The following is a 16304-nucleotide window of genomic DNA, read 5'->3' on the forward strand; positions in this document are numbered from 1 at the left end:
AATCTTGATTAATTAAGTAATTAGTATTTTTCATGTTTTTCTTCAATTTTAGATCCAAATCCTCCACAAAATATGAGCGTGCAGAAAGTCCAAAGCAATTCCGTGCTGGTACATTGGACGGAGCCTGAAGATTCTACATTTTCTGAATATGCCATCAGATATCGTACAGAATCTGATAAACAGTGGGTGCGACTGTCGGCTGTGAAGGTAATTTGAAGAATAATATAAATAATTAATAATAAACAGTACGTACGTTTAAATATTTTTTGAATCATTCAAATCGGTTGATCCGTTCTCCCGAAATCGTCGACGAAAGATTGTATCCGCACATACACACACACACACTCACTTACACAAAATAAAACACTCACATTCACACAGCACTCGTCAATTTTTTATAAGTAAGTAAGTTATAGTAATCGCAAAAAATCGAAAATGAAAATTTTTATATAAATTTACGTTTCAAAGGTTTCTGAACATTTTGGTATACCTTAGAAAATATGTATGTGTGTGTGTGTATGTGCATTTGTGTATGTATGTGTGTGTGCGGATACAAACTAATTGTGCCTTAAAAGGCAAATTGCTGGATCTTTCCGTACCAAAAATTTTTTTTTTTTAAAGATTAACATTTTTGAAAAAAAATTACTCTGAAAAAATTAAATTTCTGAGAAACTCATTTTTTTACTTTTTCCTCCATATCTCCGAAGTCGTTGCACCTTCCTTTCCAAAAATTTAAACAGTTCTTCATTTAGTTAATACAAATAAAATGTTTTTTGAATTATTCATATCGGACGCTCCGTTCTCTTAAAAACTGAGTTACCGTTTTTGGCACTTTTTGCCCCGTATCTTCGGAACGGCTAGACCTGCCTCTGCCAAAAACTAATCAGCACGTCTCCTTATCAATACGAATCGAATGTTTTTTAAATTATTCAAAACGCTTCATCAGTGTTCCCGAAATCGTCGACAAAAATTTGTATCCGAACACACATACACACACGCACATACACACACACATATACACACACACATATACACACACACATACATCCATTTTTTCTAAGGTATGCCAAAGTGTTCAGAAGTTTTTGAAACGTAAAGATATATAAAAAATTTCATTTTCGATTTTTTAGCGATTACTATAACTTGCCCTACGGGAAGTTAACTAGTGGTGTATGGCATCGTGTCTGAAGGCAAATTGCTGGAACCTTCCGTACAAAATTTTTTTTTTTTTTTTAAATTAAAATTCTTCTTTAAGCTTTGAAAAAAGTGGATTTTTGGAAAAAATAGTCTTTTTGAAAGAAAATGTTTTCTTTATTTTGAAATATATTGGAAATCTTAAATTTTTTTCAAAGCAATTGCAATCGAAAATTTGTTATTTTGAAAGTGGTTTTTGAAAAATCCCTAATATTTTTCTTAAAATGGTGATTTTTATTTTTCTTCTTCATTGACTCGATTATTTAGAGACAAAATAATATTTGCCGGCTGTTAATAAATATATAAAATTTGATTATTACTATTATTATTATTATTACCTCACACACACACACACACATTCACATACATATTTTTGTCGATATTTGGCAATTACTACTATTTGAAAATATAATTTTTCACTGACGTCGATATTTTTACAGGTAACTGAGGCTGAAATAACAGATATGACTCCTGGTGAAAAATATACGATTCAAGTGAACACTGTCAGCTATGGTGTCGAGAGTTCTAGTCCACAACAAGCCAACCACACAGTCCGTAAGTACAAATTTCTATCAATTCCATCAAATTTTATATTATAAATTATTTTTAATATATGCCTTTTACTTTTTAGGTCCTAATCAAATCGAAAACATAACTCCCATAACGGATTCTAACAACATAACACTGGAATATCCCAGACCGGAAGGAAGAATTGAGAACTATGTTATCAGCTGGTGGCCTACGGAAGATCCTAGTCAGATCCAGAAGAAGAATATCTCAGAACAATCTTTGATGAATATGTATTCGACTGGTTCTGGTGCTATTACTGATAGATTGTTTGCTAATTCACATTCAGGTAAACTAATAAAAAATGAACTAAGAGAAATATGAAGGAAAGAGCAAATTACTACCATTATTTCAAAAACAAGCTTGCATGCATAGATGAGGTGACAAATTTTAGAAAAAAATCAAATAAACATATTTTTACTATCATTATCTGGAAAGTTTCCTGAACATAGTTAGACGGTTGTTTGTTAGATACTTATTATTTGTTGTGATGTGATTAATTTAGTTTTCACAATATAATTACTCAATGATTATTTCTTTTAGGTATTCAAAATCCAGCAATGACTTCTTCTTCTTCAAACAGCAGCACCTTTTCAGCAATGATGAATGATAATTTTGATGAGAACAAACCTGTAAGGATTTTAATCGGGGATTTGAAACCAGGAGTGGAATATAAATTTGAGATTTACACAACATCTTATGGTTTGAACAGCGATAAAACAGAACTCGTTACTAGAACAAGTAAGTAAATTAATCTATTGATAAAAGTATCCTGAATCCATGTAATAAAAACTTACATTTTAGATAAGGACTAGTTTAAAATTATATTTCAAATTTTTGTATCAGAGTATATAAGACAATTTGCATACACTTGTAGTATTTTTTTTTAGTTTCTGTTAAGCTATATAAAAAATAATATCTGGAACTAACCTTTATTTACAGACTTTTAAACAATGAATAATTTTAATCAATCACTTAAAACCCCATTAAATACATTAAAACAAATATTATGTACACGAAAGCAGTCTTGTAGCTATTTGAGTATTTTATCACTTTATAATTTTAATTGCAGATACAAATGTAGACATATGTTGTTATTTGGGTTTGTATACGATTATCAGGTTTGCTATTTTGGCAGTGTGCGTGTTGCTTTAGGAATGAAAATTAACTAACATTGTGCAATTCCTTATTAATTTGATAAGTTATTGTTATTAGAATTTACATTTAAATTTCAAAGCTGTTATTTTGCTTTGCATTTGTTTTTCTGGTTGTTTTTTAATTTTGGAAGTTTTCCTCTAGTTTTTTTTACTGAATTCATTATGAAATTACATTTTCATAATGAAGAGTTCAAGAATTTACATTTTTAAAAATTTACATTTAAAAATTTTAAGAATTTACATTTAAATATTAAAACTGTTACTTTGCTTTGCATTGTTTTTTTTTTTGAAATTTGATTAATTTTTTAAAGAAGATGTCCTCTAGTTTTTTTGACTGAATTCATTATGAAATTATATTTTTGGTCAATCTTCAATATTTACAGACGATTTTTAGCATTTGCAGACAATTTACAATATTTCTAGATGATATGGAACATTTTTAGACCATTTACAACGTTTTTAGAGAACTTACAACTTGTTCAGACAATTTACAACATTTTTAGACATTTTACAACGTTTTTAGAGAATTTACAACTTGTTCAGAAAGTTTACAACATTTTTAGACATTTCACAACGTTTTTAGAGAATTTACAACCTGTTCAGAAAATTTACAACATTTTTAGACATTTTACAACGTTTTTAGAGAACTTGCAACTTGTTCAGACAATTTACAACATTTTTAGACATTTTACAACGTTTTTGGAGGACTTACAACTTGTTCGGGCAATTCACATCATTTTCAGACAATTTACAAAACTTTTCAAAGCAGATACAAAATTTTTATTCCAAATTCAACACTTTAAGACCAGATACAACACTTTCAGATAGATTACAACACTTTTGGACAACTTAGAACACTTTTGGACAACTTAGAACACTTTTGGATAACTTAGAACACTTTTATACAACTTACAAGACTTTTAGACAACTTACAAGACTTTTAGACGACTCACAACCCAACAACGTTCACAACACTTTTATACATTTCACAACGATTTCAGAAAACTTACAACTATTAGAGAAAACACACAACATTTTCATAAAACTTACAACATTTTCAGAAAACTTACAACACGTTTAGACAACTCATTAAAATTTCAGACAACTCATTAAAATTTCAGACAAATCATTAAAATTTCAGACAAATCATTAAAATTTCAGACAAATCATTAAAATTTCAGACAAATCATTAAAATTTCAGACAACTCATTAAAATTTCAGACAAATCATGAAAATTTCAGACAACTCACAACAATTTCAGACAATTTACAATATTTTTAGATAACTTACAACACTTTCAGACAACTTACAGCATTTTTCAAACCAAATACAACATTTTCAGACCAGATACAACACTTTAAGACCAGATACAACACTTTCAGATAACTTACAACTTTTGGACAACTTATAACCCTTTTAGACAACTTACAACATATTAAGACCTTATACAACACTTTCAGACAACTTACAACGCATGCAGACAACTCAAATCATTAAAATTTAAGACAACTCATTAAAATTTCAGACAATCCACAACCATTTCAGACGACAACTCAATGCAATTTCAGACAATCTACAACATTTTTAGATAACTTGCAACACTTTCCAAACCAGATACAACAATTTCAGACTAGATACAACACTTTAAGACTATATACAACACTTTGAGACAACTTACAATGCTTTCAGACAACTCACTACAATTTCAGACAACTCATTAAAATTTTAGACAACTCAAAACAATTTCAGACGATAGCTCACTACAATTTCAGACGATAGCTCACTACAATTTCAGACAACTCACTATAAATTCAGACAACTCACAGCAATTTCAGACGACTCACTACAAATTCAGACAACTTGCTACAAATTCAAACAACCCACTACAAATTCAGAGAACCCACTACAATTTTAGACAACCTACAACCGTTTCAATAATTTTACAACTATCTCATTGTCAGACAAATCTCGCTCTGTCTCTGTATATTTCCCCTTTTTGCAAGTTGCCTTAGAAAACTATCTATTATGCATTATTTATTTTTTCTCAGTGCCTCTAATCCAGTCCGAACTGGTGGTCATCAACGACCAGGTGTCCAGAGACAGTCTAACCTTACGCTACACTCCAACACCTCAACAGAGTTCAAGATTCGATGCCTATAGATTTGCTTTGGGCAGAGAATTGGTCCAAGAAAAATCTGCAGATGATGAAGAGAGACGTGTTAAATTCACTGGACTCACACCAGGAAAACTATATGATATCACAGTGTGGACTGTGAGCGATGGAGTTCTGAGCCAACCTTTGAAACGACAGGATCGAATATGTAAGTAGAAATAACAATAATAATAATAATAATAGATTATTATTTTGTGGTTTTTGTGGCTAGTTTGTGGTTATTTATTAACTTCCCGTAGGGCAAGTTATAGTAATCGCAAAAAAATCGAAAATGAAAATTTTTATATACCTTTACGTTTCAGAAGTTTCTGAATATTTTGGCATACCTTAGAAAAAATGGATGTATGTGTGTGTGTGTGTATGTATGTATGTATGTATGTATGTATGTACGTGTGTGTATGTATGTGCGGCTACAAATTTTCGTCGACGATTTCGGGAACACGGATCAACCGATTTGAATAATTTAAAAAACATTCGATTCGTATTAATAAGGAGACGTGCTGATTAGTTTTTGGCGAAGGCAGGTCTAGCCGTTCCGAAGATACGGGGCAAAAAGTGCCAAAAACGGTACCTCCATTTTTAAGAGAACGGAGCGTCTGATTTTATTAATTCAAAAAACATTTTACTTGTATTGACAAGGTGAAAAACTGATCAAATTTTCATGAAGGCAGGCAAAGTTTTTTTTTTAATTTTTTTTTTCAAAAAAAGTAATTTTTTGTCTAATTTATAGTTTCTCAAATATCTTATTTTTTTGAAGTAAAATTTTTTCAAGAATGTTAATCGTTTTTAAAAAAATAATAATATTTGGTACGAGAAGTTTCAGCAATTTGCCTTAAGGCACGATGCCTTAATTGCCTTAAGACAGAATTCCACTTACAGCTAGTTTATTTATTTGTTTTATTTATGTATTTATTTATTTTAAATATATAGCCCACAGATTTCTTCCAAGAGGACTCAAAAATACAATTATTTTACATAATGAATAACAATTAAAATATATACAAAATTACAATATATAGTTATTAACATAAAATGCTTAACATAAAATTACATATAATGCAGAATGTAACAATATTATTTATAAACAGGATAAGATAAAACAATGGGATATTTGAAAAGAAAATAAAAAGGTTAACTTTTGCATAGATGGAGATTATTTGATTAGGTGAAGTGTTGTGAAAATCTATTTCATTATTAATTAAGTTAAAGTTAGAGGACATAAGTAAAATAGGCGAATTTAAAAGAGAATTAGATTTAGGAGTAGGATAATTGAAAAATAATTGTGAACGCGTAGATAGCCTTGGAACATTAAAGGATAATTGATTAAAATGTTTTGTTGTTTAGATCCTGAGCCTATTACTGGTATAAACGCGACCAAAATATCAGCACATGAGATCACTCTGCAATGGGATGCTCCCAAAGGGGAGTACGATGTTTTTGAAGTGCAGTATTTGAATGCTGATTCGTCTTTGTTGCAGACGATTACTGAAAAGAGAATATTACTATTGATAATTTGAAACCTTACAGGTGAGCAATTTTAAAGTTAGTTTTTTGTTTAATTAATGTGAAATAGGACATTTTTTTACATTTTTTGAAACGACTTAAATTTTCTTTTTGGACCTTATAATTTGTATATATTAGTAAAAACTAGATAAAATTTACTAAAATTTGTGAAGGCTGTTATATACTTGGATATTCAAATTTTGAATAAATCGTAGTTGAAACGCGTACTTTAGTATTTTGATAATGTGCAATTCATTATGTATGTGGATTTAGGATATTTTTCAGTTTTCTTCAAATAACTTTTAATTTTCTTTTCGGACATTATAATTTGTATACATTAGTAAAAACTAGATAAATTTCACTAAATTTAGTGACAACTGTTATATACACTTACATAATGAAATTTTGATTAAAACTTGTTGGAACATTTATTTTCTAACATTATATTTAGCAATTGGACATTTTTTTACATTTTTTGGAATACCTTAGAAATTTGTTCCAGGTCAGTTTGTGTTATATACATCAGTAAAAACTAGATAAAATTTACAAAAATCTAGTAATAGCTGTTTTATACACTTGGATATTGAAATTTTGAATAATTCGTAGTTGAAACGCAGACTTTGGTATTTTGATAATGTGTAATACGTGAATTGAGGACATTTTTTCACTTTACTTCAAATAACTTTTAACTTTTTTCCCGGATATTATAAATTGTTTACATTAGTAAAAACTAGATAAAATTTACTAAAATCTATTAGAACTAGTTATGTACACCTGGATATTGAAATTTTGAATAATTCGTATTTGAAACGCGTACTTTAGTATTTTGATAATGTGTAATACGTGAATTGAGGACATTTTTTCAGTTTTCTTCAAATAACTTTTAATTTTCTGCTCGCACTTTATAATTTGTTTACATTACTAGAAACTAGATAAAGTTTACTAAAATCTAGTAAAAACTGTTTTATACACATTGATATTGAAATTTTGAATAATTCGTAGTTGAAATGCGGACTTTAGTATTTTGATCATTAGCAATATGTGGATTTAGGATGTTTTTTCAGTTTTCTTCAAATAACTTCTAATTTTCTTTTGGGACTTTCTAATTTGTTTACATTTGTAAAAACTAGATAATTTTGTAAAATTTAGTAAAAACTGTTTTATACATTTGGATATTGAAATTTTAAATAATTCTTAGTTGAAAATCGAACTTTAGTATTTCGATGGATTTAGGACATTTTTTTACTTTACTTCAAATATAAACTTTTATATTCCAACTCTATTATACAACTCATGAAAATATATGTCATTATAATCATTAATATTATCATTGATATTTATTTAATATTTGTTTTGTTTAGTTTCATTGTTTATTTGCATTTTTACAATTTTTGTTTTTTTTCACATTATTCACTTCTCGAAGGAGAACTGTGATTCTTCTGATGGTAAAATCACTCTGAAATTAAAATAAAATCCTTTAAACATCTGTGGCGTAAAATCTTTAAATTTCAAATCTTGAAAATGATCTCAAATATTGAAGGACAGTATCAGAAAAGAAATAAAGCATGAAAATATGTTTCTTACAAAATAATTTTAATTATATCTAAAATTAATTATTTAATTACTAATTATTAATAAATTAATAACTAATTATAATTTTATCTTTATTATATCTTACTAGCAAACCCGACGAACTCCGTTTCGCCACCAGATGGTTTCGTGAGAAAGATGAAGAAATTTTTTGTTTGTTTTATATTTGGAAAGGAAAAATTTGATTTTATTGCACAACAGTAATAAATTTATTTCGATTACAAAAATGAAGTGTTTTTTAGTTGAACTTCTCTAATTATAAGTAAATGAATGTGAATCCGCAAATTATCCGTTTCATTGAAGTGCTCTTTGGTAAACCATATTTTTTGTTTTTCTGGTCTGACGTTAACAATGATTTTCTAAATAATCTATTTGAAATTTATCCCGCAAACACTAAAGCGTTTGGCCTTGCGACTTGTTATTGCGAACGCAAGGCGAACGGGAAATTGCAATCGTTTGAAGTCAAACGGAAGACCAGTCGGAATCATTGGTATGTCACCAAATCGCCAACAATTTTTGATTAAATGGTGAAATTCAGTGATTATATTTATTATTATATTTATTATTTAGAAAATGTACATAATATTTGAGCAGTGCGTGTATATCATTATTCTTGGCGGCAAGAATTGCTCGTTGACTTGACCAAGCATAATTCTGATAATTCTCACTAATGTCATTACTCGAATTATTAATTACGGTGCGTGAAGTTCCGGCAATTTGCATTAGGGCACGATGCCATGCACCACTAATTTTCTTAGCTATAAACCTTGCGGAGCCTTTCCAACGAATGCAAAATTGTCGAAATCGGTTCGTGCGTTCTGGAGTTATTTCGTCGGGAAGGAAAACCCGACTTATTTTTATATATATAGAAGATTATTCCTTCGGGTAGGCAGTCGAAATAGGATAATTTTATTAAACTTCTTTCTTTCTTCACCAGGTCCGTATTCGATATAATTTTGTATTCTAACAAAAATAATACTAGCAAAACAATAAAGTAGAATAAAAACCAATAAGTGACAAATAATAATAAATATAACAAAATAACAATATTAGAAATAATAAGATAATAATATAATATAAAGCCAATAAAATAATAATAATAAAAAAGATAATAATATAATATCTTAGAAAATAATATCATATCTTTCCTTTCCCAGGAACTACACATTCACCGTAGTAGTCCGTTCCGGCAACCACTCTACGGTGCTGCGTTCAAGTCTCCCGGTCTCCGCCTCGTTCGGACTTTAGAATCGACTCCGGAGCGCGTCGAACGTTTCGCACCGACCGACATCAGGCCGAACGAAGTCGCCTTCGAATGGTACCTGGCGAGCAGGACAAGAACGGTGTGCTGAAGAGATTCACCATAACTTACGGAGAGGAGAACCATCCTGATGGAAATGCTGTTAATAGGACTGATTTCGATCCGCAGGAGACACAGGTAAGGGATAAGGAGATAATACACTTGTGTTTTATTTTTGTATAGGGAAGGAAATGCTTATATGCGTACCAGACTTAAGTCTTTTGTATGGGTATGTCGGACTCAACAATAATAACACCGACCGAAACCTCCGCACTTCTCTTGTTCCTTGAGGAGGCGTCCATTAACCACGTGTATTTTTAGTTACGTGATAAAACTGTAATTTTTTTGAATTTTTCTTTGCAAATGTTCTATTTTTTAAAGAAATCAGTTAAAAAATAAATACACTTGATATCTTTACTATACTCCTCCCTCCCCCACGTGATGTTTCGGGATTTATTGTCAAACCCCCCTCCCCCTAAAAACCTCACGTGATTAATGGACGTCCCCTTGTCTACCAAACATCGCGTGTATTTTAGTTACGTGATCAAACTGTAAATATTTTTGAATTTTTCTTTGAAAATGTTCGATTTTTTTGAAGAAATCAGTTAAAAAATACACGTGATATCTTACTATACCTCCCCTCCTTCCCCCACGTGACATTTCGTGATTTTTTGTCAAACCTCCCCTCCCTCTAAAAAACCTTTCGTGATTAATGGACGCCCCCTTGTCAACCAAACATCGCGTGTACTTTTAGTTACGTGATAAAGCTGTAAATTTTTTGAATTTTCTTTGAAAATGTTCGATTTTTTGAAGAAATCAGTTAAAAAATAAATACACGTGATATCTTACTATACCCCCCTCCCTCCTCCACGTGACATTTCGTGATTTTTTGTCAAACACACCCCCCCCCCTCCCCCTAAAAAACCTCTCGTGATTAATGAACGTCCTCTTGTCAACATGTAAGCAGCTGTTTGAAATTACTTTATTAGGGGGAGGATCTAGAATGTTCTAGTGTGTATATAATCGTCAGATTATGTCAAAATCGTTGATTTTGTGCTCGATCAAATTTAATTTTTAATGGGGGGAGGATCTAGAATGCTATATTTACACACTAGTTGTGTATAGAGCCATCTGATGTCCAGATTTATGTCCAGTACATTGATTTTTGTGCTCGATCAAATTTAAATTTTTATGGGGGAAAATATAGAATGCTATATTTTTGCACTGATGTACAGTACAGAACCATCCGATATCCAAAATATGTCGAGTACGTTGATTTTTATGCTCAACCAAATTTAAACTTTTGTTGGGGGAGGATCTAGAATGCTATATTTTCGCACTAGTATGTATAGAACCATCCGATATCCAAAATTATGTCGAGCCCGTTAATTTTGTGCTAGGTAAATTTAAAATTTTTGTGGGGGGAGGATCTAAATGCTATATTTTTGCACTAGTTTATATTGAACCATCCGATATCCAAAATTATGTCGAGTACGTTGATTTTTATGCTCAATGAAATTTAAATTTTTGTGGGGGGAGGATCTAGAATACTATATTTTTACACTAATGTGTATAGAGCCATCTGATGTCCAGATTTATGTCCAGTAAATTGATTTTTATGCTCGATTGAATTTAAATTTTCATAAATTCTAAAATGCTATGTTTTGTATTAGTGTGTATAGAACCATCTGATATCTACAATTATGTGGAGTATTGATTTTTGGGTTCAATTATGATTCCCCTTTATGGGGGGAGGATCTAGCATGCTATATTTATGCACCTAGAGTGTATAAGTATCATTTGATATCCAGATTTATGTTGAGTACGTTAATTTTTGTGCTTTATCTTTAAGGGGGGAGTATCTAGAATGTTATGCACTAGTATGCATAAAACAATCTGATCTAGATTTATGTCGAAAATCCAAAATTATGTCGAGTACGTTGATTTTTATGCCCGATCAAATTTAAATCTGTATGGAGGGAGGACCTAGAATGCTATATTTACTAGACTAATGTGTATCGAACCATCTGATATAGTTCAATATAAATTTGTCTTTACGATGATGAAGAAAGTTTTTAATGCATAAATCTTCTGCTCCAGATGATTTTAAAATTTTTAGTTTGGAGAAAATATATTAAAAATATTGTTCTTAGAATTTTATTTTTATTTCAGGGTGTGATACGAGATTTGGTTCCTGGTAAAACGTATGTGTTAAAATCAGAGCTGAAATATAAATTTGTCTTTTACGATGATGAAGAAAGTTTTTAATGCATAAATCTTTCTGCTCCAGATGATTTTAACATTTTAGTTGGAGAAAAATATATTAAAAATATTTGTTCTTAGAATTTTATTTTTATTTCAGGGTGTGATACGAGATTTGGTTCCTGGTAAAACGTATGTGTTTAAAATCAGAGCTGAGCTGAGACCAGAGTTGGATATGGTCCAGAATCAATCTGGAAGTTGCAGATGCCCATTTTGGCACCTCCTCAACCCAATTCTCAAGTGGTAAGACTTTAAGCGACACACACACACCTATATATATTTATATATATATATATATATATATTAATTTCTGTTTATTATATATATATATATATATATTTCTATTTAGGTTCCTACAGAGGTGTGTAAGAGTTCGACAACATTCGAATCAGGTTTAGGAAAAAACTACTTCTCAGAAAAGAATGGTGCTATAACATCCTATATACCATCATTAGTAGCAGAAGACGATACAAACCTCATCAGGCTTAGAAATGTTGAGCGGAGAGACGTGCAAGGATTGAGAGTGTGGCTACCCATATCAAGCAGTAAGTATAATAAAAAATTAAAATCAAATTATAATTAGAAATTATTATAATGTGTATCTTTTACCTCTTTAGGTTATCCTTATTACCCCTTTAAGAATGCATCAGTGGAAGATTTTACAATCGGTACAGAAGACTGTGAGTCTAAAAAGAAGAGTTCGGGTTATTGCAATGGCCCGCTTAAAGCAGGGGCTACTTATAGTGTTAAAGTGAGAGCTTTTACAGCCCGAGATAAGTTTACGGATACTCATTACAGTTTCAGAATTCAAACAGGTACGTGGGAAATAAAATTTATACTTGTGCTAAATTTTCAAACATTTTTATATAGTACACAAATCTTTATTCGATTTTTACATGGCTTTCAATAAATGAATAGGATTGCCTTCAGTCGGTGAGTGGTTAAAGTTTGTTGTTGTAGTAGTAACATTAGTTTTTTAACTACTCGAAGATTTCAGTCGACTAGTTTAATCTGACGTGCTAATTGTATGTCATTCTGAATTTTTTTAGAAGGATGTGTGTGTAAGATCAAATTTAGCTTCACTACTAAGTTATTTCAAAAATAAAATGAAAATGCTGAAATAATTTTCACTTTTTTTGTTTACGTTTCGACACTTGATATGTGTCATTATACAGTAAATCTAAATTACAAAAATTTGTTTAAACAAAGAACAGGATTTTTTAAAAAGTGTTAGAATAAATAATTTAAAATATATAGATTTTTTTTTAATCAAACAATTTTTTTACTTATGGGAAGAAATTGTGACTTTAGATTTGTTGATAATTCTTTAAATTATAAATTATTAATCAAATATATTATTTTTTGAATTTTTCTTTTTTCAAATCTAATTTTTTGCTTTTTCTTGGTTTGTTGGTATATATATTTTATTTACTTTAAATATAAATTTTGTTTTTGTATATAAATTTTAACATATTTATTTAAAATTATATTTATTGTTTAAAACAAATTTTTATACTTTAAATTTACTGAATGACATGCATCAAGTGTCGAAACGTACGAACAAAGAAGTGAAAATTAATTTTTAATTATATATTCTGTAGACCTTCGAACAAAAAAATCCAATAAGTACTAAAAAACAAAAGGTTTTTAAAAAAACACTTTATTTATTTACTATCGACGTTTCGAAACTAGGTACGTTCCATCTTCAGGACATCTGTCAAGAAACATGATCTTGATAAGATTTAAGCAAACAATATATTTAAGAAAAACAGACAATTGTGGTTTTTTGAAACAATGAATAAGATTGTGAAAGAGATAATACATATTACAAAAATATGGCAATATAATCCAAATGAAAATAATAAAAATAAGTGAGTGGATTAGCAAGTTTTTTAAGAAAAAAGGATATTAAGAAAAAACAGAATTAGTTACCTGTATGATTGATTAATCAAAGTACTTATATGATTAATTAATCAAAACCAACTCTTATTATTATTTTCACCATTTCTTAATCAAGGCCCTAACAGTTTTGTTATCAAAAGTCACATTTTTTCACAATATTAATAACATTTATTTTATAAAATTATTTAATCTAATTGAAACTTTTGATAAGCGTTAATAAACGGTTCGTACACTATTTTGTACATTATATATTGATACAGATAGATAGTTTCTGTTTGAAATCTAATACTAAATTTTTTTTTTCTTCGCTTATCTTATCTTGAGAATAAAATCATATGTTTTATAGTGTAATCTTATCTTTTACTAAATATAAAATAGGTGTTCGCGTTTTTCGAGAAGATCGATGTAAAATTATTTAGTTGTTAGGAAATGTATAAAATGCAAACTGCTTTGTAATGTAGTAAAAAAATATGTGTGGTGAAAATTGTTAGCATGGGTAGGAAAAATATAGTAATTTGTATATATATATATATATATATATATATATATATACTAGGGTGGTCCTTAAAATGGTCATTTTCGAATTTCTTTGCTCCCAGGGGCTCAAATGGTTCCAAATTGATAAAAAACAATTCTCTGAAAGTTTTAGCTCTTAATATTAACGTTTTAGATAGTGCGCAATTCAATTAAATTTATTTCGGAAATAGCATGGAAAAAAATTTGAAAATTCAAAAAAAAATTTATTTAGGTATAACTTAGCGACAAATGAATTCAAAGTGAAAATTTGTGTCATTTTTTATTGAAAATTCGACGCTCTGCAAAATGTTTGAAAATTTTTTCATGCTATTTCCATACAAAACTTTGATTGAATTGCGCTCTATCTAAAAGACAATATTAAGAGCTAAAACTTTCAGAGAATTGTTTTTTATCAATTTGAAACTATTTTAGCTCTTGGGAGCAAGGAAATTCGAAAATGTCCATATTAAGGACCACCCTAATATATATATATATATATATATATATTTTTTGTAGAGTTTCGAACAAGAATCCAAAAATAATACAAAATAAAAAAACAAGAAAAGTTTTTAATAAACAATTTCTTTATTTAATTATTTGTTTACTGTCAACGTTTCGGAACTAGGTACGTTCCATCTTCAGGACATCTGTCAAGAAACATGATCTTGATAAGATTTAAGCAAACAATATGTTTAAGAATATTAAGAAAATAGATTTTTCTTAAATAATAAATTAATTGTAACAAATAATAATGTACAGAAATATGATAATATGATCAAAATGAAAATGATAAAAATAAATGAGTGGATTATTAGAACAGGATATTAAAAATGATAGAAATTTTTTGAAAGTTATGGAAAAATTTTTTAAGAAAGGATTAATGATAAAAATATATATATATATATATATATATATATATATATATATATTTAGATGAGTTATTTAGAATCTTGGGCAGTAACACCAAGTAAAAAAAAACTAAAATAGTTTTGAAATACTTTATTTATCCATACGTTTCGGTCTTCATCGAGACCGTCATTCAGTGGAAAAACTAAAAGATTTTATATGATGCAGGAGGAAAATAATATAAAGTTATAGAACTTATATATAAGTACTTACAGAAATTAATTATACAAAAATACACTACACTATTACACTGTGATAAACCAAGCTATTAATAACTGGAACATTTAAATTAATTATTTTTGACAATTTTTGGTTACATTCTAGTGTGTACAGATTGACTAACGTCTAAAAACTGAAATTCTTTTTTCCACTGAATGACGGTCTCGATGAAGACCGAAACGTATGGATAAATAAAGTATTTCAAAACTACTTTAGTTTTTTCTTTACTGGTGTTACTGCCCGATTCTAAATAACTTATCAAAATATATATCAACATCAAACTCACATATTTCAATATATATATATATATATATATATATATATATATAATTTTTAGCATATCTCAGCTGCTTTTCGGCAATAATAATGTAGACATTACTTTTTCTTGTATATTATATGCTAATATTATCTAGGCTCATAATTTCACCTAAATTCAAACTTTAAGTGTATTGATATTTTTAGTTCAGCTCAAATGTTTTCAATGTCAAACAATGATAAATGGATTTTTATAATTTTTGCCATTTATTTACTAAAAGTTTTATCGTTTATTAAATCTTAAAAACTTCCTTTGACAAACTTTAAAAAGAATTACCAAAATCCGAATAACCGTTTAGGAGAAGTATCAAATCATACACCCGTACAGAAGAATTTTATATATAAGATATATAAGATCTTTTTTCCTCCAGATCAAGACAACACCCCAATAATAGTGGGCGTGACTGTTCCCCTGATATGCATCCTGCTGCTTCTGGTGACGGTGATAGTGCTTCGAAGGCGCAGGAATGCGAATAGAAAGGCGACTGAGGCCAGACATAGCGACGCCATGTCTTTGCCTGACAGCGTCGCAGACACCACCAGACCTGTCAGGATTGAAAACTTTGCCGAACACTACAGGATCATGTCGGCCGACAGCGATTTCAGGTAGGAAGGAGAATTATCCTTTATTTCATACTTTAATATTCCTTTATTTGGTACTAGATGACCCGACAGACGTTGTTCTGTACCCATGTCTACA

At 29.4% G+C, this 16304-nt stretch overlaps 1 protein-coding gene across 1 annotated transcript in view; it reads left to right on the forward strand.

Annotated features, from left to right (window-relative positions):
- The window catches only part of LOC113363918 (tyrosine-protein phosphatase 10D-like), an 80557-nt gene that overhangs the window by 52745 nt on the left and 11508 nt on the right, over window positions 1-16304 (forward strand). The window contains 15 exon segments of the mRNA XM_026606401.1: window positions 53-207; window positions 1635-1749; window positions 1826-1976; window positions 2366-2502; window positions 4967-5239; window positions 6436-6576; window positions 6579-6618; window positions 9342-9421; window positions 9424-9513; window positions 9516-9622; window positions 11847-11897; window positions 11900-11989; window positions 12096-12291; window positions 12364-12561; window positions 15976-16210. Coding sequence (XP_026462186.1) covers window positions 53-207; window positions 1635-1749; window positions 1826-1976; window positions 2366-2502; window positions 4967-5239; window positions 6436-6576; window positions 6579-6618; window positions 9342-9421; window positions 9424-9513; window positions 9516-9622; window positions 11847-11897; window positions 11900-11989; window positions 12096-12291; window positions 12364-12561; window positions 15976-16210 — 2059 coding nt within the window.

Source organism: Ctenocephalides felis, unplaced genomic scaffold (assembly GCF_003426905.1).
Source record: "Ctenocephalides felis isolate EL2017-DRISC unplaced genomic scaffold, ASM342690v1 CF-g0.4_SCAFFOLD_00845, whole genome shotgun sequence".
Lineage (NCBI taxonomy): Eukaryota > Metazoa > Arthropoda > Insecta > Siphonaptera > Pulicidae > Ctenocephalides > Ctenocephalides felis.